The sequence below is a fragment of the Bombyx mori genome, chromosome 25, assembly GCF_030269925.1.
Source record: "Bombyx mori chromosome 25, ASM3026992v2".
NCBI lineage: Eukaryota > Metazoa > Arthropoda > Insecta > Lepidoptera > Bombycidae > Bombyx > Bombyx mori.
In genome coordinates, this window is record NC_085131.1 from 12,944,607 (window position 1) to 12,969,683 (window position 25,077).

General features: G+C 36.9%; 2 protein-coding genes and 1 long non-coding RNA gene across 4 annotated transcripts; 1 reads left to right on the forward strand and 2 right to left on the reverse strand.

Moving 5' to 3' along the window:
* Positions 1 to 338: 338 nt before the first annotated feature.
* Positions 339 to 19,006, reverse strand: LOC110384865 (uncharacterized). 2 transcript variants are annotated; one of them, XM_038020395.2, is made up of 9 exons: positions 18,394 to 19,006; positions 15,267 to 15,458; positions 7,636 to 7,832; positions 6,852 to 6,985; positions 4,221 to 4,348; positions 3,240 to 3,468; positions 2,480 to 2,615; positions 1,209 to 1,293; positions 339 to 567 (listed from the first exon to the last, which is right to left on the reverse strand). In XM_038020395.2, the coding sequence occupies exons 1-9, from the start codon at positions 18,979 to 18,981 to the stop codon at positions 421 to 423; spliced, it is 1,836 nt and encodes a 611-aa protein (XP_037876323.1). In that variant the 5' UTR covers positions 18,982 to 19,006; the 3' UTR covers positions 339 to 420. The 2 variants fall into 2 exon arrangements, with proteins under 2 accessions (XP_037876323.1, XP_037876324.1); XM_038020396.2 differs by having other exon boundaries at positions 15,279 to 15,458; positions 18,394 to 19,005.
* Positions 19,007 to 19,760: 754 nt separating this feature from the next.
* LOC134201440 (uncharacterized) lies at positions 19,761 to 22,546 on the reverse strand. The gene is made up of 2 exons (XM_062676201.1): positions 22,184 to 22,546; positions 19,761 to 21,113 (listed from the first exon to the last, which is right to left on the reverse strand). Exon 2 carries the CDS (start codon positions 21,057 to 21,059, stop codon positions 20,100 to 20,102), a length of 960 nt encoding a protein of 319 aa, XP_062532185.1. The 5' UTR covers positions 21,060 to 21,113; positions 22,184 to 22,546; the 3' UTR covers positions 19,761 to 20,099.
* Positions 21,074 to 21,847, forward strand: LOC134201443 (uncharacterized). The gene is made up of 2 exons (XR_009976735.1): positions 21,074 to 21,215; positions 21,802 to 21,847. It is a non-coding gene; the product is annotated as an uncharacterized LOC134201443 (long non-coding RNA).
* Positions 22,547 to 25,077: the final 2,531 nt, after the last annotated feature.

Genomic DNA, 25,077 nt, shown 5'->3' on the forward strand with positions numbered 1-25,077 from the left:
ACGCCCCCTTGTGGGCGATAACGCCCCCTTGTGGGCGCTGCAGGCCTAAAGGGGGGCGGTAAGAGACCCAGAAAAAAAAATAGGGTCGTTATGTAGAGGCTTGGGAGGCGATTTGTAATTTCATCTAGGAGGACCCTTAGACACTGGCTGAGCTCTCGCTATAGTGGTTTTTAAGTAGGTGAAAAAATGGGGGCGCTAAAAATAATTTATTCCCAAAATGGGCAGTAGACAAAATAAGTTTGGGAACCCCTGTTCTAAAATAAAGCATTATTTGTGAACTATTCCACGCGGACGAAGTCGAGGACAAATGCTAGTAGATGATAAAGAAAACAAATTAGTTGTTTGAATAATAATTTAATTGTTAATTTAAGACAAATTCCGAATTCGGATTCAGAAAGGATATCGAGTAAAAAAAAAGAGTTAGAAGTAATAATTCAAAGAATTAATGAATTCCTTTTGAGCAATGTGCGCATCAAAAACGGCCCGGTTGTGTGAGTCGTCCGATTCTTCGGGTTTGCGACGTCGGACCTGCTTCAATTTCCAAGTCGTGCTGGCTTGCACGGCTCGCTGTGAATCGAAACACGATTTCATTACTATACTACAATTGAATGCGCCGATTAAAACAGGATATATTAGTACTTGTTATATTGTAACTATATTGAGACCTTAGAACTTATATCTCAAGGTGTGTGGCGCATTTACGTTGTAGATGTCTATGGGTTCCAGTAACCAATTAACACCAGGTGGGCTGAGAGATCGTCCACACATCTAGGTTATAAAAAAAAAAACTTGTGATGGTTTCTACTGGTGGTAGGACCTCTTGTGAGTCCGCGCGGGTAGGTACCATCACCCTGCCTATTTCTGCCGTGAAGCAGTAATGCGTTTCGGTTTGAAGGGTGGGGCTGCCGTTATAACTATACTGAGACCTTAGAACTGATATCTCAAGGTGGGTGGCGCATTTACGTCGTCTATGGGCTCCAGTAATCACTTAACACCTGGTAGGCTGTGAGATCGTACACCCATCCAAGCACAAAAAAAAAATGAAGTTGAATGCCATTTCTCCAAAAATAACTTGATACTTAATTATGATTCTGTAAGATTACATTATCGAAAGATAGTCCGTTCATTAAGCAGCGCGATCACAATAACGATTTTTATCTTTGCATATATTTTTTCTTTTAATTGTATTCGCATTGTTAATAACTTACCTCTTTACGCTTTTTATAAATGTCGTCTCTATAGGATTTTGCTTGCTTCGTCTTAAGACGCTGCCCTTCTAAAGTGTCGGTGTACCTAAACATCCAATAACACCAACATAGTAATAGAACTTGATAAGGATCGAACTACTATGTGCTTAGTGCGAGTTTTTTAACGTTCTCGATCGCGTAAAAGTTAGCTCACATTTGTATGCAGTTGGAACAGCGCCCCTAGTGGCAAACGTACGCAAACGTTCCAACTCCATACAAATGTGAGTTAACTTTTACGCTATCGAGAACGTTAAAAAACTCGCGCTAAGAAACAAAAAACATAAAGCGAAAACAGACAGTAGCTGACTTCCTTAGGGGGCAATGACCGCGCGGATCTTTTGATTTACATTTACGGGTGTTACATTGCGTACTGTAAAAATGTAAGATTTTCACATAAGCTTCGAACTAAATATAAATATGCAAAGACAATACAGTTCAGTAGGTCCGTCCTCGCCAAGTTATTCAGGTTATAATGCACATTTAATTGACTTTTACTACATTGATGATCATCTCATTTTATGTACTTTATTGATATCGGTTTTCTCTTCAGTTTTAGCACGCCTAAACAGTTATAAGTTAAGCGATAGAATTGCGATTTCGATCTTATGTATCTAAATGTGTAAGTACTTTTTGGAACGAAGTTCCTTATGGGACGATGCGGAGGGGTACCCTAACCGGGAAAAAACGTCCGTAACATAAGGTTTTTATTAGTAATGCACACAGTGTACTACTTAACTTTGTAATAACGTAAAAAAAATAGCATATTTTTTTATCATTCATTGACCACGATCTCAGAGCGTTCGTTTGCGCAATACACTAACTCTTATGCAAACAAGCGTGAATGAAGTGTACTACATTAAGTTCGCACGTTACCGAATGACCGTGGTTTGTTGAGAAACCTCCAGTTTTATTTTCTTTATACCTCGAATAGAACTTAAAATTAACATTTTTATAATAAGGAACTTCGTTCCTATCCGGTGTCCCACGACACCCCACATCTTTTTTTTCTATATTCACCGAACTAGTAGGTGAACTCACGGGGTTCTCACTCTGGGAAGTGTAACGACATTTATACAATCACTCAAGATCAAGGTGGCTCATGAGCTCGTCCACCCTCGAGTGGAATTATTATAAAAGACCTCATCACGCTATTCCGTATCCTGCGTCTTCCGTGTTATGTGATTATGTAATTGATAGTAAAGTAAATGGGATACGATTTCTAAAGCCCTCACTTGTACTGAAGTAGTTTATGAGCTAGAAAATGTATAGGGTTTTTTGGTTTCTCGACGGCCACGGCGTGCAGAGCTTCCGGTAGAACACCTCCGAAGCTCGTCCACAGGTACTCTGCTGCTTCCGGAGGTAATTTAACTAGAAATAGTAACTTCATTAGGTGGTTTTAATTGAATTACGTACTCAGCTTGTGATTCTGTTTTAAATATGTAAAATTAAAAAGGCGTTTGTCTTAGATCTGTGTCGAGCACTTGATAAGTAGATAAATAGTGAAATTATTTGAGCCTTCACGATCCATTCTCTTGGTAGGCATTGGTTCATTCATGTTAGAAAAATACAACACTGAAGACGCCGTTCGTTCCCAATGCGAGTAGCGGAATTCACGTGCTGCCCAAGAGCTCTTTATTTAAGGCACTTTACATTTGGTCGATCAAGAGCGACGTAAAGAGTGCCGTGATTAGCTCAAGTCATTGTCATATTCATGAAAATTAAAATAATGCGAAAACTATTTTTGCCATTAATTTTTTTGCAGGGGGAAATATTATTAAGGGACGGGAAATTAAGGGTCAAAGGAATTTAGTAAAGTTACTACTTTACCAAAGTAAAGTAAGAAATTAGTAAAACCTTAAGCGTGTAACGCGAAAAACATATTTTTTAATAACCATATACGGGAATGTATCCCTCTTCAAGACAATTTGAAGTTACCTACATTAGTGGTCACGACGCTTTAGACAACAAATGTAGTCAAACGATTCAACTAACTGTTGACGGCATTTTCATGTACCGGGGGTTCCTCGACAGTATCCTTAAAATCCAATCTGCACTTTTCGTTCGCCTTCTCCGAATGACCACAGTCTTGAGTTATTTTTTTAAAAAGTTCATTTTCATCAAGGACGTATTTGCTCGTGCACGGTGCGCATTGATAAATCTTGTTTCCATTCTCTAAAGTGTATCGCCCTGATAAATCGTGGTAATAGGCTTGCTTCTGAATCTGGGGGAGGATATATAAACAATACAGTGTGCTCAATGCGTTTTTTAACGTTCTCGATAGCGTAAAAGTTAACTCAAATTTGTATGCAGTTGGAACAGCGCCCCTAGTGGCAAACGCAGGCAAACGTTCCAACTCCATACGAATTTGAGTTAACTTTTACGCTATCGAGAACGTTTAAAAACACTAAGCACACAGAACTTAGTCGTCCATTCGGTGACAGTGAAGTCAATAGTCAGCAAAATTTTAATACCCATGGTCAACTTGAGGAATTTTTCTATTGAAACCGAAGGTTAATGTGTCTATGACCTACATAGAAGGCGCTCACCGTAGCTTTGGAAGAATGCAAAAAGCCACTAATTTCCACTGAGGACCCTTCAAACTTCGCTTGAAGTAGTGGAACTAACTTTACTCCGCTTGAAGTAGTGGAACTATATTAGTGGTGTGGTGTGTGTGGTGGCGCTGGTTGTCCAGAGATGTTCGTATATCGATACTACTCAAATGTTACTTGGTGGAATATAATCTAATAACGATTATTCATTAGTAAGAAATTGTAATGGTGTCCGCATACTTTTGATGATTTTAAATTGTAAAATGAACGTGTAAATACTTAACTTATTACGTAAATGCGTAAATACACGTACGTGTGAAATGTACGAAATAGTGGGTACTATTTCGTTAATTAATTTCTGAATTTTAATCTCTATACGGATTTATTTTTGAAGTTCATAAAAGTACTAGTGAAAAAAATTCACCTCCTTAAACTTCCCATCGCAGTCAGTATGATACATGTCCAATCCATAGTTGAAGTAATAAACTTTGTGATTGTATTCATCAACATAATATGGTCCTACATTATCTGTATAGTAAATTCTATTTGTACCTAAAAATTTAATTTAATAGGTACATACGATTAAGTTGTATTGAATGTTTGCATATAAAAGATTTAAAATGTATTATGTGGGTATGTTATAAAAATTAATGCTCAACTTTTACTGTTTGATTACGAAGTACATAATAGGGTGACTACCTACTTTGACAACGCTTGGCAAAGGTTCCCATAGAAATGAACGATTATAGTCAAAATCAAAAGTTAGAAATGACGATTAACATCTCAAAAACTACCGCCCTAAACAAGTCATTACGGATCCTCCCGATCCATTAACGGTGCTTTTAGGTACCTCAAGAACCGGTCACCGTTCTCACCGAACCCGTCGCTTGCGACGAAGGGCTCGACGAGTGAATTAACCCATAGACACAGCCCACTGAGTTTTTCGCCGGATCTTCTCAGTGGGTCGCGTTTCCGATCCTGGGGTAGATTCTGCGAAGCACTGCTCTTGCTAGCAACACTCCCGGTTTGAGCCCCGCGAGCTCACCTACACGTCAAGGCGAAGCTGAAATAGCTTCTCAAGGCTATCAGCACAGGTAGGAAAGAAAAAAAAGACTACCCAATAAAATTTATCAAACTATAGTTTTTTATGTTCTATCATTTAAAAATTCTCCAGAATTTTCGGAATATAATCGAAAAAATGTACGGACAATACATTTTTTACAACTTGCAATGTAAGTATCTGATGTATCTAAGTAAGTATGTGATATGATTTGAATAACTAAATTAGATGGAATAGAATTTAAGAAAAAACATGTGGAAAAATAAAAATGTGCGATTTTAGATAAGTAATGTGCATTGCTATCTAGGCATAAGGCATGTCTTTTCATAGAGCCTTAACTATTTAGCAATGCTTTAAACAACATAAACAGTTACGATCCATGTAATCTTTTACCGGCGTTCACAGAACGAATACTTAATTTGAACCAGAGGTTTTAATATCAATAATAGCCTTAAGATATAATAAAACTAGTCAGGTCATAAGTATTGTCACACAGTAAAAACTTTTCTTTTAGAATGCTGGCCACAAAAAAGTTTATTGAATACGAATTTCGAATTGTTAATGAAAATAAAAATGTATACTTTTAGAATTTTACTCATTTTTAAATATGGAGTGGACGCTTAAAGAAGACCGTGTTGCAGTTATTGCGTTGCATCGTTGCGGTTACGCGCCAATTCAAATTTTTAACATACTGAAAAATTTTAATATAATCAAAAGATTCGTTTATCGTACCATCAAACGATACAATGAAGACTCTAGTGTAGATGACAGGTCAGGAAGTGGTCGCCCTCGGTCTGTTAGGACTCCAGCAGTGATAAAAGCTGTGAAGGCGCGAATTCAAAGAAATCTCAAACGTAAGCAGAAACTGTTGGCCCTTCAGATGGGGTTAAGCAGAACCACGGTGAAAAGGGTGTTAAATGAAGACTTAGGGCTTCGGGCATATCGAAGAAAAACAGGACATCGTTTGAATGCTCGTCTAATGAACCTGAGACTGAAGAGATGCCGCGCTTTGTTGAAGCGGTACGCGGGAAAAAAATATCGGGAAATTCTTTTTTCGGATGAAAAATTTTTTACCGTAGAAGAGAGCTACAACAAACAAAATGATAAAGTGTACGCACACAGTAGTGAAGAAGCGAGCAACCGTATTCCGCGTGTCCAACGAGGTCATTTTCCATCCTCGCTCATGGTATGGTTGGGAGTTTCTTATTGGGGCTTAACAGAGGTACATTTTTGTGAGAAAGGTGTAAAAACGAATGCAGTTGTGTATCAAAATACAGTCCTGACGAACCTTGTGGAACCTGTTTCTCATACCATGTTCAATAACAGGCACTGGGTATTCCAACAAGATTCGGCGCCAGCTCATAGAGCGAAGAGTACACAAGACTGGCTGGCGGCGCGTGAAATTGACTTCATCCGGCACGAAGACTGGCCCTCCTCCAGTCCAGATTTGAATCCGTTAGATTACAAGATATGGCAACACTTGGAGGAAAAGGCGTGCTCAAAGCCTCATCCCAATTTGGAGTCACTCAAGACCATAGAGTTACTATTCACTTATTAACTCCATGCTCAAGACATCCTTGATTAAGGCAGCCGCCGATATTGATATGGACCTCGTTCGTGCTGCGATAGACGACTGGCCGCGCAGATTGAAGGCCTGTATTCAAAATCACGGAGGTCATTTTGAATAAACTTTAGTGTCATAAGAATCTATATTTTGTTAAGTTCATTTTGGTATATGAATGGTTACATAATAAATAAACTTGTTTCAATTATTTTACATTAAACATGTGACAGAATTTATGACCTGACTAGGTATATTTGATAACTTTGCCTCAAACAGAAATTTATTTATTAAATATATTTTTTTACAGGAGCTGCATCGCCAACAAACGAAATCAAGTTATATGTTCTCGATAAACCAGTCAATAGTTAATATCTGCAGGTTATCACAGCACCGTTACGAAAAGTACCAACAAAAAAATAAAAATTTAAAACCTCTGCAAGAGAAGAAAGTCAGAAGAGCTTTCGCTGCGTCAGCTATTTTCATATTCAAATATTGTTTTCGTTCTTTGTAGTTATTACCCATATTCTTCCAACACTCAAGCTTAGGGCCCGGTTTCTCATTTATTCTAAAACGATTTTATTAACAAGTAACAACAACAAACAAAAAGTAACAATAAATGTAATAAATACTTTTTGGCGGGAACGTGAGGAGTGAAGTTGTGTGATTTGTTTTTTTTTGTCTATTTAGTGTTTCTTCAGGTTGAAATGTGTAATAACGGTGGTTTATTAATTGTTTAATATCTGTGAAAGTGCACAAATGTGGGAAAATGAAACAAAGCCGTTGGACGTAACTTCTCGGGATCCTACAAAAAGTACACTAAAAAATCTCAGTAAATGACCACCATTTTACTGAGATTATATTTCATCCCATCTCATTTCATTTAATTTCATCCCAGTTGATTAATGTCTCAAATTAATCATCTTCATATCATTTCATTTCATTTCGCTCCATATTATAATTTTTCATAATAATAAGAATATGTATAAAATAAAATAAGACATGACTTAAGGTCTTAGTTACAAAGTCATAAAATGTATCTATATTAGTCTCTGGTACTCGCAGTACAGATGATCGTGTCACTTGTCTCTGGTTGTGATTAATCTACAATTTTAAGCCTTCAAAAGGCGCGAAATTCTTCATTGAAGGAACATTGTCATTTTATTTAAACACTACATAAGATATTCTTGTGAAATAAGATTATTTGAAATCGTGTACCTCAAATTATTGTATACATCTTCTTCTTTAACGATCGTATCAAATTCAGTCTTCAGTTTAGTGAGTAAGTCGGCGCATTGATTAAAATCCGTAATACGTTTCTCCCAAAATGAAACTTCTTGCTCTAAACGTGAAATGTGCACGTTGGTTTCGCGATTTTCAATCTTCTCTTGCATAATTTCTATACCTTTTCTAACCTTGAAAAACAAGTTTTCAGTATCTTCCCGGTTTTCGTGAGTTGTAGAAATAATATATAAAGTATTCGAAACGTCGCGGCGTCGGACATATTATAATATAATGATATGATGATGAATGATTAAAAATATGGATGATTAACTCGTAAAAGTTGTTTTGATAAGGTATATTTTTTAATTCACGATCTATTGGGGGGAAAAGCAGAACCCAGTCATCGAAAGCTCTGATTAAAAGGAACACACTGAATGCCAAATCCGCAATTCCGATCCCTTGGTAGATTCCGCGGAGCTACTTGCTACGGCTAGTGTTAGCACACTCTCTCAGGCTGAGTCCGGTAAGCACACCTACCAGACATAGCGTGGCTGGAATAGCCCCTCAAGCTTCCAGAGAATAGGTAGGGGTAAAAAATTCCATTCCAAAATACGCTATATATTTTAGTCCAGTCGATTAAAGAGTTCAATCTCATAGTCTTTCTGACAGTATTTAAAATATTGAGGTTTTAAAGTCCGTACCCATTACTTTTTTTCCATATGAGTCGTCTATTATCAAAGGTGGCAATCTGTACATTTGGAAAAAAATTATTTATTGATATGTCAATACAGATTGATTTGAATATAATCGTCTCCTTCAAAGAATACGGTTCAAAACCTGCATTAAATAAAGGTTAATAGTTAACCTGTTATTTATCTAAGATGTCGTTCCGAAGAGTTTTGTGACTGCCGATGGAATACAAAGCCAATAATTCGTTTTTCTGATTTACCAATCATTGTCCAAAAGTCAGATTGCCGCCTTTGATAATAGTCGACTCATATGCTTGTTGATTTATAGTAGCATATGTCTTGAGCCGACACGGCTCTTACCAACAGGGACACTCTCCCTGCACCCCTGCTTAAGCGTCCGATCCTCCGAGATCAGAGCCCGGGCGTGGTAAGAGGGTTACTTGTCGCTTGGCGGTTACCAACAGGGACCGGTGCTATTTATTTATTTATTTATTTATTTATTTATTTGGGAAACAAACAGTACAATACAAAACATACAATATTTAAAAAAATATATAGCTAAAACAATAACCAAATATGTTTCCACAATCAAAATCACATATAAGTAGACAGTGAACAAGAAGAGAAATTTAGAAATTTAAATTACAAAAAAACAAAAGCAACACAATACGCACATATCATTTTATACATTAACTCACACTATAAAACTACAATACTTATCGGGCCAAATCACCCTATAAACACTCCAAAACAGCTTTTCTATATGCTACAAGTGACAAGCAAAAGATATCAGCATTAGAGAACTTAGCATCATACAACCTACAAGATCTACGGACAAAAGAGTTAGAAGCATATTTCGTTCGAGCCGTGGACATGTGGAAGGTCTGTTTAGAACGCGCGGAAATACGACTACATTTAAATGAAATTTTGGAAAGAAGATAGCTAGAATCAATCTCGTTATTTATTATTTTATATAAAAACATTTGATCCCTCAGTAGCCTGCGATCGACTAGAGAGACAAATTCTGCCGGTTCTGGAGAGTTAAAGCGACGACAATGGTATAAAAGATGCTTAAAAAACTTTTTTTGGACTCTTTCTAGTCGCTGAATATAAATATTATATTGGGGGTTCCATGTGACGGAGCCATATTCCAATATAGATCGTACAAAACTGTTGTACAACAGAATCAAAGTAGATGGTCTTTTAAAGTCTTTACCAACTCTAAGTATGAAGCCTAACATTCGAAAAGCCTTATTTACTATTTCATTAACATGAAAATCAAAAATCAAACTGGAATCCAAATAAATACCCAAATCACGAACAACTGTGGTGCGTACCAAAGTTTGACCATTAATAGAATAGTCATACAAGATATTCGATCTTCCACGTGAGAATGTTATAATAGTACACTTATTAGTATTCACTGTGAGTAAGTTATTTTGACAGTAAACAAATAAGTTGTTCAAATCATCCTGTAATTCCAAATAGTCGTTTAAGGACTTTATAGCTTTATATACTTTTTTGTCATCAGCGTACATAATGAATTTGGATTTCCTGAAAACATTCGAAACGTCATTGACATATATATTAAATAACATAGGACCGAGATGAGAGCCCTGAGGAACTCCCGAGGGAACAGGTGCAAATGATGAACAAAAACCATTGAAAGTCACAGCCTGACTGCGATCTCTAACATAAGACTCAAGCCATCGCAGCAAATCACCGTGGACCCCAAGTCCATGCAATTTCTGAATCAAAATGTCAAAATTTATTCGATCGAACGCTTTGGAATAATCCGTGTACACCACATCAACCTGATGACCATCCTCCATGGAGCTCAATACATAATCCAAAAACTCACAGAGGTTTGTCTCAGTAGATCTATGGCTTATAAAACCATGTTGTTGCTCTATAATATGAGGCCTAATCAATGGAAATAAAAAATCATAAACTATACGTTCAAACATCTTAGGGATGGCACAAATTTTAGAAATTGGTCTGTAGTTAGCTATGTTATGTTTATCACCGCTCTTAAAGACTGGCACCACGAACGACCGCTTCCAAATACGGGGCATAACACCAGTTGATAATGAGTGATTAAAAAGAAGATGCAAAGGGTAACACAGCTGAGCGTAACATTGTCGCAAAAAAACAGGCGGAATACCATCCGGACCAGCACCCTTGGAAATATCAAGATTTTTTAAATATTGCTTGACTTTACCCACCGAAATAAAAAATGAAGAAATATCTACACAGTTAAGGTCGTAAGAAGCAGGGGTATAACTTAACGATGATGCTGACTGTGTATTGTTAGTTAAAAAGGCAGAACCAAAATGAACATTAAATAAATTACATATTTCAGAACCATCAGATGAGCACCTATCATTTAAGAACAATTCGTTAGGAAAATCCCCAGCACTCCTCTTGGATTTAACAAATCTCCAAAATTGCTTACTGCACTTCAAGATATCATCCTCACACTTTGTTATGTGTGCATTGTAACAGAAAATTTTTAAGGCTTTTTGTCTTTCACGAAGAACAGAAAAACTTGAATAGTCGGCCAATCGACCATAACATTTCCATTTCATGTGAAATTTTCTTTTTTCTTTAATCAACTTGATTAAAGCAGAGGAGTACCAGTAAGGGAAATTGGAGTTACCTCTTACGACCTTCACAGGCACATTATCAGAAATAATCTTGTCTAAGATTTCATGAAACTTGCCCACGGCCATGTCGACATCTAAATTCATAAAAGATTGTTTCCAATCAATTTTCGAAAGTTCATCGTTAATAATAGAGTAGTCACTTTTATGGAAAAGCAATATGGTCCGGCCAGGAGACCGTAAGGGTCTCACGTCTAACCCCTCAATCTGAATATCTAAGGCTGGATGATGATCATCCTCAGATACAAGAGGAAGGGACGAACGAACAACCTTACAAGCACAATTACTTATTACTAAATCTAAGCATCTTTTATTTATATTAGAAATCGAATTAAATTGTTTAAAACTATTAAAAGCTAAAAAATTAGAAAGACCAAAGACAAGTGAGTCCCACCGATCACCATTCAAGAGTCTAGCAGGTCCATCAACACCGATCAGCTCCCAAGAAGCATTCCTTATATTGAAATCGCCGACGCACAAAAATTCGTCACCGGGATTAGTAATAATTGTGTCAGAAATATCCTCAAAAAAACCAATTTCATCTTCAAACTGAGAGGCACATTGAGGAAAATAGCAACAGTAAAGATGGAGTAGTTTACTAACGTTATTGTGCTTAATGTTTATTTTTATCGAAATAATATCAGCTGATCGGTTTCTGTTGGAAGGGAGACAGGTTAAATTAAAAACGGTAATTCCTCTACGCACAGCAATAAGTACCCCGCCACCCAAAGAATCATTTCGAGAGTTATAGTTCCGATCGCAACGGTAAACAACAAAACGCTCATCAAACAACTCCGAGTCATATATACCCGGCATTAACCATGTCTCACTAAGACATATTATATCATTATCACATAAAATAATGTTTCTATAAAACAAATTAGTTTTACTACGTAAACCACGAACGTTCTGGTAAAAAATCTTTAAATTAGCCATTAGAGAGAGAGAGAAAAAATAGATCATATAAATAATTAACCAACAGTATTAATAGTCCACGGCTCAAACCACAGCATAATAATTGACATGTCAATACATAAGTACCTACACATACGAGAATATAGATCTCAACATTAATCAAACACCCATCCCAGGAGTAAAAGTTCCAAACGAACAATATAAAAAATTCTCCAATGCTAAACAATAAGTATGTTGCTATATCATAACAAGCCTTACATAATAATGTTATTAAAATAGTTAAAAAAACATGTAAAAGTTTCTCAAAAAACTGAAATAGTCCGATCATCAACTTTTGAAAAGAAAAAAACAAAATTATGATATATTTTACATTACAAAAAATAGCATGTGCTTTAAAAACAATGAATATAATAATAAGGAAAACACCTATATAATTTTTTTTAAATCATCTTGGGAAGCAATCACGACTGGCGGACTAACATCGTTTTTTCGCACCAGTATAGTACAATTACGTACCCACACGTAGTTGTAAAATTTTTCCTTGGCTAAATTTTTTACGTTTTTTAACAAAAGTTTATTATTTTTCGTGAGGTGGTCATTAAAATAAAGCCTAGATGAATCATGTGGGAATCCAATATCAGAAGATTTCAATTCCTTCAATCTCCGCAATTTAGCCAACATGTCATCCTTCCTATAGCGGGATACAAATCTAAGAATAACTGGCTTTGATCTGCTACTGCTTCTGTCCATCGGCGCAACCCTTGTAACAAAATCGACGTCTATCTGAGGATTCAAGGCAAAACCCGCCTTCTCGGCAATTTTTGGAGACCAATTCTATTAGATTTTCACCTTTCCTTTCGGGGATACCCAGAATTTCTATATTAGATCTCCTGCTCCACTGCTCTTTTAAGTTGAATTGAGAATCAATGGTTTGCATTCTTGAATCCAGTATACTGAGCTCGTTTTTGAGTGTTGGAATAACTTTCAGATGGGCATTAAACTCAAGCAACTTGCCTCGGACAGGAGTATCATCATTAACAGTGCGTGATCTAGTCGCACAATTAAGACATATCCATGTAGACTTAAATTCTGAATCCGGCGTCCAATCCTTTTTTGCAGGAAGAACACAGCCGATATGATAATAATTTCTACACACTGTACACACCAAGGTTGACTTCTTATTGTCACGAGTATTGACCACTTTATTACAGCAGGTGTACTCCATAATAAATTATAAATTACGAGATGAAATTCAAAGTAATATGAAGGCAATGTATAATTTAGCAGATGATTTCAGTTAATTGTTGGAGCAACAGGGCGACGACCAAACGCAGGTCCAGCGACGCAAGTTCACGCCCGGCCGCCCGAGTACTTTTTTGAATGTTTGTAATTTCTTCGACTCGACACACTCAAAGCGCACACGCGTGTCAAGCAAACAAGCACCCACAGGCAGGCTCAAGCGAGAAGCAGCCACAATAAGAAAGCTAAGGCGTATCTTACCAGGCTTCTATCTCTGTTACACCGCCCTAAAGGCGGAGTCAGCTGTTAAAAACGTTAAGGAAGAACAAGGAGCCACCGATGAATTGAAAACGACCAATCACAATTTAAAATTAACAAATTTAAACTTAAATGAAACGATAATGCCACAACAACCACGGAGACGTCCACTATCTACGGTCGCAACGCACGAACTGCTATCCTTTTATTTATTTTTTTATTGCTTAGATGGATGAATGAGCTCACGTCTAGCTGAAATTAAGTTGTTACCGGAACTCATAGATATCAACCAGGTGATGCCCTCCTACTTTGAGACATTAGTTCTAAGTCTCAGTACTATAGTACGGTTATCTCATCCTTGTCTCGCTTTATTTAGATTTTGACCTCATGTCCCATTACTGATGAACGGGTTACCCATCCATTGTGCTTAGTGTGAGTTTTTTATCGTTCTCGATAGCGTAAAAGTTAACACTAATTTGTATGGACTTAGAACGTTTGCTTACGTTTGTCGCTAGGGGCGTTGTTCCAACTGCATACAAATTTGAGTTAGCTGTTACACTATCACGTCACAGCCGGAGTCCCGCAAGGCTCCGCCCTCTCCCCGTTACTATTCAGTTTGTATATCAATGATATACCCCGGTCTCCGGAGACCCATCTGGCGCTCTTCGCCGATGACACCGCCATCTACTACTCGTGTAGAAAGAAGGCGTTGCTTCATCGGCGACTTCAGACCGCAGCTACCACCATGGGACAGTGGTTCCGGAAGTGGCGCATCGACATCAACCCCACGAAAAGCACAGCGGTGCTCTTCAAAAGGGGTCGCCCTCCGAACACCACGTTGAGCATCCCTCTCCCGTCTAGGCGCGTCGACACCTCCGCCTCCGCCATTCGCCCAATCACGATGTTCGACCAGCCTATACCGTGGGCCCCGAAGGTCAAATATTTAGGCGTCACCCTCGACAGAAGGATGACATTCCGCCCTCATATTAAGACGGTACGCGACCGTGCCGCCTTCATTCTAGGACGTCTCTACCCGATTATATGCAAGCGAAGTAAAATGTCCCTTAGAAATAAGGTGAGACAATACAAAACTTGCATAGGTACGCCCCGTCATGACCTATGCAAGTGTAGTGTTCGCTCACGCGGCCCGCACTCACTTAAAATCCTTCCAAATCATTCAATCCCGTTTTTGCAGGATAGCCGTCGGAGCCCCGTGGTTCGTCAGGAACGTCGACCTCCATGACGACCTGGACTTATAGTCCATCAGTAAGTATTTACAGTCGGCGTCGATGCGCCACTTCGATAAAGCGGCACGACAAGAGAACCCTCTCATCGTGGCCGCCGGTAACTACATTCCCGATCCTGCGGAAAGAATGGAGAGTAGTCGACGTCGCCCAAAACACGTCATCTCGGATCTTCCCGATCCACTAACGGTGCTTCTAGTACTCCAAGCACCGGTCACCGTTCTCGTCGAACCCGGCGCTTGCGACGAAGGGCTCGACGAGTAAATTAACTCTCAGACACAGCCCACTGAGTTTCTCGCCGGATCTTCTCAGTTTGTCGCGTTTCCGATCTGGTGGTAGATTCTGCGAAGCACGACTCTTGCTAGGGTTCGTGTTAGCATCGTCGTCAGGTTTGAGCCCCGTGAGCTCACCTACTAGTTACGGTTACGCTGGAATAGCCCCTTTAAGCTACCAGCTTAGGTAGGGAAAAAAAAAAGTTACACTATCGAGAACGTTCAAAAACTCGGACTAAGCAGACTGATCAATAAAAAATCTTTTTTAAGCAACTTAGTAGATACAGTTTCATTTGTTCCAATGTGTACTATTGTTTAAAATACAGTATATAATTTTCTTAATACCACAACACTAACTTCCGCTTCCTCCATGGAGTAACGCTTGTACGATCTATTTATAAACAGCTGTTCTTTATTCTTGTCGTATAGCTCATTGAGTAGCCCGTTTAATACCTCTTCCTCCTCGTCCCGCATTAGCTGGAGATTGCTTCGAACACGAAGGAGTATCTCTTCAAGGCTGACACGGATCTGGTATAACTGTGAAAATTGATAATTTTTTATAATAATGAGATTGTTAGTTTATATTTTCCTACTTAATTGCTGGTAGCCTAAGTGGCTATTAAGTAAATAGGCCAGAGAAGTAGTCTATAAGCAACAACCATTAACTTGGTACTCGATTATGGATTAAGGATCAAGATGCGTGCCTTAATGGTTAAAAAGTTATGTCTCTTCTTCATCATCATCATCTCAGCCTATAGCTGTCCACTGCTGAACATAGACCTCTGCAAACGGTCTCCAGTGCGGCCGGTCCGTTGCCACCTGTATCCAACGTGACCCAGCGATTTTCACTAGTTTGTTAGTCCATCTGGTAAGTGGCAGAGGCGGATTATCCGTAAAGGCGAATTTACATTACGAAATTAGTGGCATGAAACTAATTTCGTGACATTAGTTTTACCAACAGTTTCACGTGTAATTTAATGCTTTCGTGATGCATGCATTAATTTCATGCATTCAAATTAGTTTCGTGCTCGGCGCGATTTTTTGGTGAAATTAGTGTCATGCAACTAATTTCATAGTGTAGACGCGACGTGAAACTAATGTCGCGAAAGGGCCTGCGCTGTGCGGACGTGTGTATTGTTAGTTCGGACGCGCTTCAAGCGTTGAAAATGGCAAACCAACGATGGAGTACAGAATAAAAATTAGATTTTATTAATGAATATCAGCGACAGGGTGTCTCTGGGACCCGAAACACCTACAGTAAAAAAGCAAAATTATCATTCGAAAATAGTTGTTATAACTCTCAGGATCTTCATCTGCTAATTTAGAGACTAACTTCATTGCACCTAAATACCTTCTTGTTGACCATCCTCGAATATACCAATTTTTTTTTGTCTTGATAGTCTTTTTTTAAGTTTATATTCTATAGATAGCTACATTGAATATAGCAAATTATAGCTTTGATGCTGAAGGCGCCATGGTTACTGCGATACTGTGAATTTCGCGACACTAATTTTTTAACGAAACTACTTTCGCATATATCGAAACTACTTTCGTGAAACTGAGCTCAACATGCATGACACTAATTTCGTAATGTAAATCCCGCATAAGGCAAACTAGGGACGTGCCTAGGGGCATGTAGTTACAAGGGGCGCGCGAGCTCAGAATTTTAAAATAAATAAAGAAAATAACATATCGACAATTAAGAACTAAATGCCTGAACTAAATGTCCTGGTCTACTAAAGTCTAGGGTTTGATGATACAACGTCATCGTAATTGCAAAAACAACTAGTTACAATTTATAGTATTATGATGGCCATTTGTGGCCGGTACAGGGGCGCGCGCCGATAAAGTGATTGCCTAGGGCGTTCTGGACCTTTAATCCGCCACTGGTAAGTGGCCATCCCACACTGCCTTATTGCCCTTAGATAGATAATAAAACCTACTTAAATTGAAATAGCTATATTATGTTACAAGGAATTTTATTATCCTCCTACGCAAAGGAGTACACGCCTCATCTGATGGTGAATAACGTCACAAATGGACTTAAGTAACCACGTTTTTTATTTTTTACCTAAAATCGTCTGTGAAGGGCTACTCGAATAAAAACATTTTGATTTTGCGTTGTTTTTTTTTTCGTTTATGTAATGAATAACAGTATTAAGTTAATTTATCGCACTCTATTTGCCGTTGGAAACACGTATAGTGTTATAATAGCCGGCAAACTTCTTGAGCATTTGTTGACGTAGTGGGGGTAAGTTCGCGCATGGTACACTCACGTGCATAAACATTACTTACTCTGCGTCATAATGCTATTAAATTATTAAAATCAACAAATGTATTTTTTATATATTTATTAGAACATCAACAAAACATGTAGGTTAATAATTGTAATAATTTAATCTTGGGGTAAAATAGATATTCCTTCTATCAAGTCAAAACTAGAGCTGTTGCCAGGTCTTGGTTCAGTTGAAGCGAAGCTGGTATTTGTAATTTTTTTTTCGTTATCATAATCTTGACCATCATCATCATCACTGTTTTCATCACCCGAGTCGCTATCATCATGATTAGTCGACATAGGGCTCATCGGTGTAACTACACCTCGGTCGATTCGGTCTTCTTTTTTGTGTATAATTAATTATTTTTTGAAGATATTCGATTCGTAGTAATCGAATGTTACTTTTTTCAATTACCAGCTTCCGATTATTTTCTGTTCTTTTTTTCCATCTGAAGCCTAGCTCTTTCATAATACGTCGTAAGCTTCATTCCGAGCCATTAGAATTTATATCTTCTTTAAATTTTTCGAAGCCTTTCTACGGTACGGTTTCGCTGCTTGTTATGTAGTTATTATGATTACATCTTTTTATTACAGATTGAACGAAACTATCCATTCCGGTAACTTTCTTCTTCCTTGATATTTTCTTACCCGGAGTCCGAAACACGGCGAGCAAGCCAGAGCCTTTAGCTTCCTTAATAATAATGCACCTAACAGTACTCACTGATGGTTTTGTTACTTCCGAAGTCTGTTTTAATTTTTCCATATCATTCTTCCCCTGTTTTATAATGAAGCAATATACGTCGTACACAATTTTTCTACCCTTTCTTTTGAATAGTACACCAGTTTGTCGCGGCATAGTGTATGTTTTATAAAAAATCAACAAACACTCAACAAATAGCAATGGCAACAAAGTCCACAAGTAATTATAACAAATAACTTAACGATTAATAACGATAGACTTTCCACTGTACGCAAGCGTACTTTTGGGAGCAAGCGGAATGAGGGCGCGGTGCGGGACGCAAGGTTCGACTGATCTACCAATAAAGCGCTCGATACGATTTCCCCTGCCGTCGCGCCTCACCCTCACCACCAAAGTGATCTAAAATTCGGTTCTGCGCAGTCAAGGTCATTTGCTCACGAAGTTTGCCGGTTACTATACCAGATAGGTACCCAGTAGGTTTTAGGTATTATACTTACACGATCCGCTACCATCATACCAATAAATATATGCACAAAATGAAACAAGTCACTGGATTTTTTCAATGAAAACTGAAAATGGTTTGATTTTGCAAATTCGTCTATTTGTTCTTTCTTATTTAATTGCTCCAATTTCGATTGAAATTCTTTTAATTTACATTTAAAAATATCATATTTGCTTTCTATTTCTTCATAAATTTGTTTTTCGATTGGTGCTTTTATTGGTAAAAAATCTTTAGCAAAATCAATTTGATTTTTTTCGTGTATCGAAACTGTCTTTTCCATTAAATTTATCAAGTCATCTTTACACAATACGTTAGTATATTTATCTACTTCTAAGGTAACCTCGTCGATAGTTTGAATAAAGTAATTCATGAAAGTGGAGACTACTTTTTTAACATCAGCATAATATGTGTGATACAATCCATCCTCGAAAGGTACGTCTCGTAATAAACAAATATATTCTTTTAATTTGGGCGATAAATCTTCGTGCAAGAATAAATACACATCTTGTAGGTTGTAATTTCGAAGACGATACAAAAATTCTTTGTATATATCCATAGCGTGTTTGTTGGCACTGGCGTCCATAGATTATACACCATAGATTATACACTTAATATATTCGAGCTGGCGTCGTTTTGAAAGGACGCCGTTATTTTGACAGCTTTTAAGAAAAAGTTCCACTGAAGTATGAAACCTAAAAAGTTTGTTTCACCACAAATCATCATATTTGTCAATATCAATCGAACAACTTAGGTACTTAAACAGTATGATGTAGGTTTGTGACCTTCATAAACTTTATTGAAGTGAAATATCTTTTGGTTTTGCATTTATATTTTGTAGACAATTGAGATCTGTATTTTATTTTACACTACGAGTATAAACTGGATGTCCAAAGTTAATGTCATTTTTCAAATATTTTTTTGGTCAGGAGGAAATCGCCTGACTCCCACCCTCCACTGGGGATGGAGGGCGGGGCATGTCGGAGTCGAACCGACTAAAACCTCCTGTCGCTCAACAACCCACGTCCGAGCCTCGCATGAGACAGAACTCATAAAAAGGCAAAAGGGCGGAAAGTGAAGCGTTTAATGCGGAGCACATCTCTCCCCTCACCCTCCCACCCGTAGTAGATTCATTCGCGAAGCAGTTGTTAGGTCTCCTTTGGAGGCGCTCGGTCAGCTGTTAGCGAATCCCACCACTCCTGGCTGAGCCTTTGCTCGCCCATCTGTCATGGTGAAACTGGAAAGGCCTCCGCGCCACCAGTAGTACCATATATCAATCGTAAAAAAAAAACTACTTGAAAATTTTATAAGCTCGATGCTGGCAATAATGGCAATGCAAGTAGCCACATTGGAAAATAAAGAAAATTTTGATAATCTATGCTATTTATTTTTTTTTTTTTTTTTTTTTTAATTTATTGAAAGCATTGGCAACACGGATATCAGCTTAAGCTAATTTTACAAAAAAAATAGAACATGAACTAGAACTTACAATAAAAACACAAATAAAAGAAACAAACCAAACCAAGAAACAATTACAAATGATTGAAAACAACAAATTAATGACAAAATGAATTGCAAGAACTTACTATAAAAAAATACAAGTTTTCTTTCAACAAACAACAAAAAAGAACATGAGTCGTTATAAAAAAATAATTAAACTTGCACATAAGCAGGAGACCTATGATACATTCATGAATTATACATTCATAGTCGTCCTATAGTGTGAAGTACAAAATTATACACTATTGAGAATAGTTGTGGAAGCTTTAAAATACCTTGAATAGAATTAGGAATAGATTTTAAGCCTGTGTCTTTACATAATGCATTAAACAATAATCTCTGTTGATTGAATTCAGGACAATTAAAAAAAATATGATCTAGATCACACATGCCAGAGTTACAATAAGTACATGCAGCTGATTCACTTAACTTTAATCTAAAAAGATGCGCAGGAAAATGGCCGTGGCCTATACGTAATCTACAAATAATCGATATAAAGGCTCTTCCCGGGAAGAATCTAAAATTATCAAACCAAGATTTAGTACTAGGTACTGGGACTATTTCAGCTAACCATTTACCTTTCGTTTCTCTGGACTTAGACAAGTAATTAGACCAACGTTTCATCATATTTTGTTTAATTGAATAAACTAAATCTGAGTACGGAACTTTAAAATCGGAAATATTTATATCTTTTGTAGATTTCGCTAATTTATCAACAAATTCATTACCCACAATACCAGAGTGACCTGGCACCCAACAAAATTCAACAAATATATTTCTGAAATACAAAAAACTCAAACAACTTCTTAACTTATAAATTAAATAATTTACAGATGCACTAATACATTTATTTTTAAGAGCTTGCAAGGCGCTCATTGAATCAGATAGAATTAAAATTTTGTCCCCTGCAGAGTAATTTACTCGAATGTGCTCTAAAGCATATATAATGCCTAGTACTTCAGCCGAAAAAACAGAGAAAAAATTGCTACATTTATAAACTGATCCTATGTTCATGGACGAATCAAAAAATGCAAAACTAGTTCTATCTTTAGTTTTAGAGCCATCTGTATACACTTTAACAAAATCAGTCTTATCTTCAAGGAACTCCAGAAAATCATTTTTAGATTTAAACTTGATTAGATCAATAGCCACATCTCTCAACATGTCATGAAAGTTATATTCGAAACAAGGCAATAGGGTAGACCAAAATACCACATCCTGAAATTCAAAATTCAAGTACGTTATGGCACTGGATATGGATGAAGAATTAGGAAGCGGAATTAAATTATAATTTGGAATATTTGCATACTTCAAATACCTGTAAGTTACTTGATTATCACGGCTAATAAGCTTAAGGCAATAATTATCTATTATAAAACTTCTTCGTATGTATAGAGGAACAATACCAGCCTCAACTTCCAAGGAATTAATTGGAGACGACATCATAGCACCAGTAATTATTCGTAATGCTCTATTTTGCACAATATCTAATTTCCTAAGAATAGAAAAATTCGCGTCCGAAAAGAACATACTGCCATAATCGAAATGGCTTCGGATTGTTGCAATGTAAATAGTTTTTAAAACTTTGGGATCAGCTCCCCATTTTACTCCAGTTAGCGATTTTAATATATTCAAACCTAATTCAGCTCTTTTACAAATAACATCAATATGAGTTTTCCACGAAAGATCAAAATCTAGAGAAAGACCAACATATTTTACGAAAGATTGAGCAGGAATAATATCATAATTGTATAAAACTTTAGGGTAATGCAATCCATTTTGGGAAAATAAAATTGCAGAACTTTTGGAAATATTGACCTCAAGCTTTAGGGAATTAGTAAGTAAATCGTAAATATTACGCAAACAACTATTCATAACCGATTCACCACTTTTAATATCATTACAGTTTACATAGAGAACAAGATCGTCAGCAAAAAATAAATGTTTAACAGTATTTGGAATTTTCTTTATGAAACGTACTAAACTAAGTATGAATATGAGAGGTGATAAAACGCAACCTTGAGGAGTACCTTTAGTAGAAATTTTAGGACCAAATAAACTAGATTTAATTTTCAAAAACATAGAGCGCTTGTTCAGAAAATTGTACAGCCAGAACAGAACATGTCCTGGAAAGCCTAAAGAATGTAGACTTTCAATAAGGTAGGAATGATCTATATTATCAAAAGCCCCTTTATTATCTAAAAATACCGCTAATGTAAATTGATTATTATGGAAGTTATTTTTAATATCGCCAATCAAACAGCTTAAGTTATCTATCGTACTTTTACCTTTACGAAATCCGTATTGAGTACTTGGTATTAAGTTGTTATTTTCAGTAAACCACTCTAACCTGTTTTTTAACATAGTTTCGAAAATTTTCGAAAAACAAGAAGTTAATGAAATGGGTCTGTGAGAATTGATACAGTTGGGATCCTTGTAAAGCTTTAAAATCGGTACTACATGTTGAGTTTTCCAATTCGAAGGAATACAGTTGTTTTGCCAAAGATCATTAAATATTTGCCATAAAATTTCCTTAGCATACTGGGGAAGATTTTTGATTACTTTATAAGGGATGAAATCAGGACCAGGGGAGGTTTCCTTTTTATTTTCTAACGCAGTCGCAAATTCGCCCATAGGGAATGGATCTACCATCCATTGAGCCTCCGGTTTTCCGTGGCTGTTAAAAAAATCTTGTAACTTAGATTCAGAAATTTCATTCTCAGAACCAGTTATCGAGTCCAAAAACAAAGATGCATTAGCGGGATTTTGAAAAAAACTTGAAGACGGAGAAATATGATTGAGTTTAGCGTGTTTAAATCTACGAATGTGATCCCAAATAATTTTACTCGAAGTCAATCGATTGAATGATGAGCAAAGATTCATCCAGCTTGAACGTTTTATTTCATATAAAGTTCTTTTCTTCAAAGCGTCCAGCTTTTTGAAAATAATATAGTTTTCCATATTTGGATAATGCTTGTACGATAATAAAGCAACTTTGGCTTGTAAAACTACGCGGTCACAATCAGCATTCCACCAAGGAACAGCTTTGGAACAATTCCGTTTTTTGTGCGAGTAACACTTTTTGTCAAAAGTCATTAATATATCATGTAAAATACTCAAAAACATATTATAATTTTCAAGAGGGTTATCAGCGAAGCTAAAACTTGAAAACTCACTTTCACATAAGTTATTAAATTTTGACCAGTCAATCTTATTAAAATTTATATTAGCTAAAGAGGTATTATCTAGTGTATCAACTTGATTTATTGAAGAGGTGGTCGGGCCAAAGGAAGGATGGGAAGGAAGAAAAGCATCGTTAAAGACTTCAATAAGTAGTGGGAAATGATTACTACTGAGCAAATCATCAAGGACAGAAACTGTGCAACTAGAGCTAAGAGCAGGGGAAGCGAATACTAGATCCAATACATTTCCTTGTTGACCAAATGGAGCAAAGGTTGTGATTGTGTCATCATTTAAACAAACTAACTCAGAACTTTCCACATAATCATGAAGGGCTTTACCTCTTCTATCATTGACTTTTGAACTCCAGGAAGCATGATGTGCATTGAAGTCACCAATTATTAAATAATTATTTGAAACAAATTTAGAACATGAATCTTTCAATAAATTAATAGTGAACTTACCATTTGGTGGTGGAGGAATGTAAACACATAGAATGTCAAAAGAAAAATTATTAATGTAAACTGTAATTAAAATATTTTGAAAATGATATTGAGAAATTGTGTCTATTATTTTAAATTTATACTTAGAGCGTAATGCAATAGCAACCCCACCATGTGGGTGGTTGGAATCTCTTCTCATAACATTAAATCCAGGTAATTTGATGATTTTATGTGAAGTTAACCAGGTTTCATTGAATAAAATCATATCAACACACTTGTCAAGTTTACTGAGGAAATCTTTAAGTTGATCTAATTTAGGAAATAAACTTCTAGAGTTCCAATGAATGATATTAAACTGACCAACAGAATTATGCATATAAGATTGAGTAGAACTATCCATAATTTATGATGTAAAATTCGTTACTAGCATTTCTTTAATTAATTGAGTAGATATAGGTCCAGAAGGGGATTTAGAATCCTTTTTCTTTAACAATTCTATTAAAGTTTTTGTAATGGTTCTGATGACAATTTCTGAATTTATAATGTCTGAAATTAAAGCCCTACCTTGAGGGGTCTTCGCAGATATAGGTATGTCAGAAGAGGTCACGGGGTTCTTAATAACAGGAGTCTTTAGTATGGCTGCATATGATGTTTGCTTGCCGATGATCTTATTTTTAACTTCAGCAACCTTGGCTGCCTTTACTGAGCAAGAGTAAGAAACTGCAGAATGTGGTCCACTGCAGTTGGAGCACTTGAAGATGTTGGGAGTGCTGCACTCCTTATAAAAATGATTGCCTGAACAAATAGAGCAAACTTGAGTGGCTTTACAGGCACCACTTCCATGTCCGAATTTGTAGCATTTGAAGCACTGTAACACAGGTCTAATATAATCCGAAACAGGCATCCAAATATGCTCGTATGTGACGTGATCAGGATGGCTAGACGCCAAAAATGTAACCAGCACAGTTTGCAGTGGCTTGTCACTTCCATTCTCTTGTTTTTTGAAAAATCTTTTTACTCCGAGTATTGTGCATGAAGCTTTTAAATTTACTAAAAGAGATTCTTCATCTAATTCCACAGGAGCTCGAATAATTCCTTGACTCTCAATGCTATCGTAAGGTATTTTTGCTGTCCAATTGTTTAACTCCATAAAGCTTACATCTAATAAAAAAGCGTTGGCATCCCGAGCACAGCCAAAGTAAACTTTAGCAAAAAGTTTCCAGCAGCTTTGACATACTGTACCCCTTGAACATTTTTTAAAGATTTGTTTATTCTTAACAGATCCATTGGGACTCTGTTATTTGGTTGCGAGAGGCTTGACTGAAGAAGCACTGGGTATTCTTTTTTTGTAAGGTCTTCATAAAGAGCATGGTGGTCTTTAAAAAGACCGCGCTTATTTTTAATGAAAGTCATTTTTATTTTGCGGCTTTCGTCGTATTCAGATGAGGTCAATCTTCGTTTTCCCATTATTTTGGGAGCGGACACAGGGGCGGAGCTGAAGCCCTCACCCCTGTCGTCATCGTCCATTAATACGGAACACACTTATGGAATATAATTTT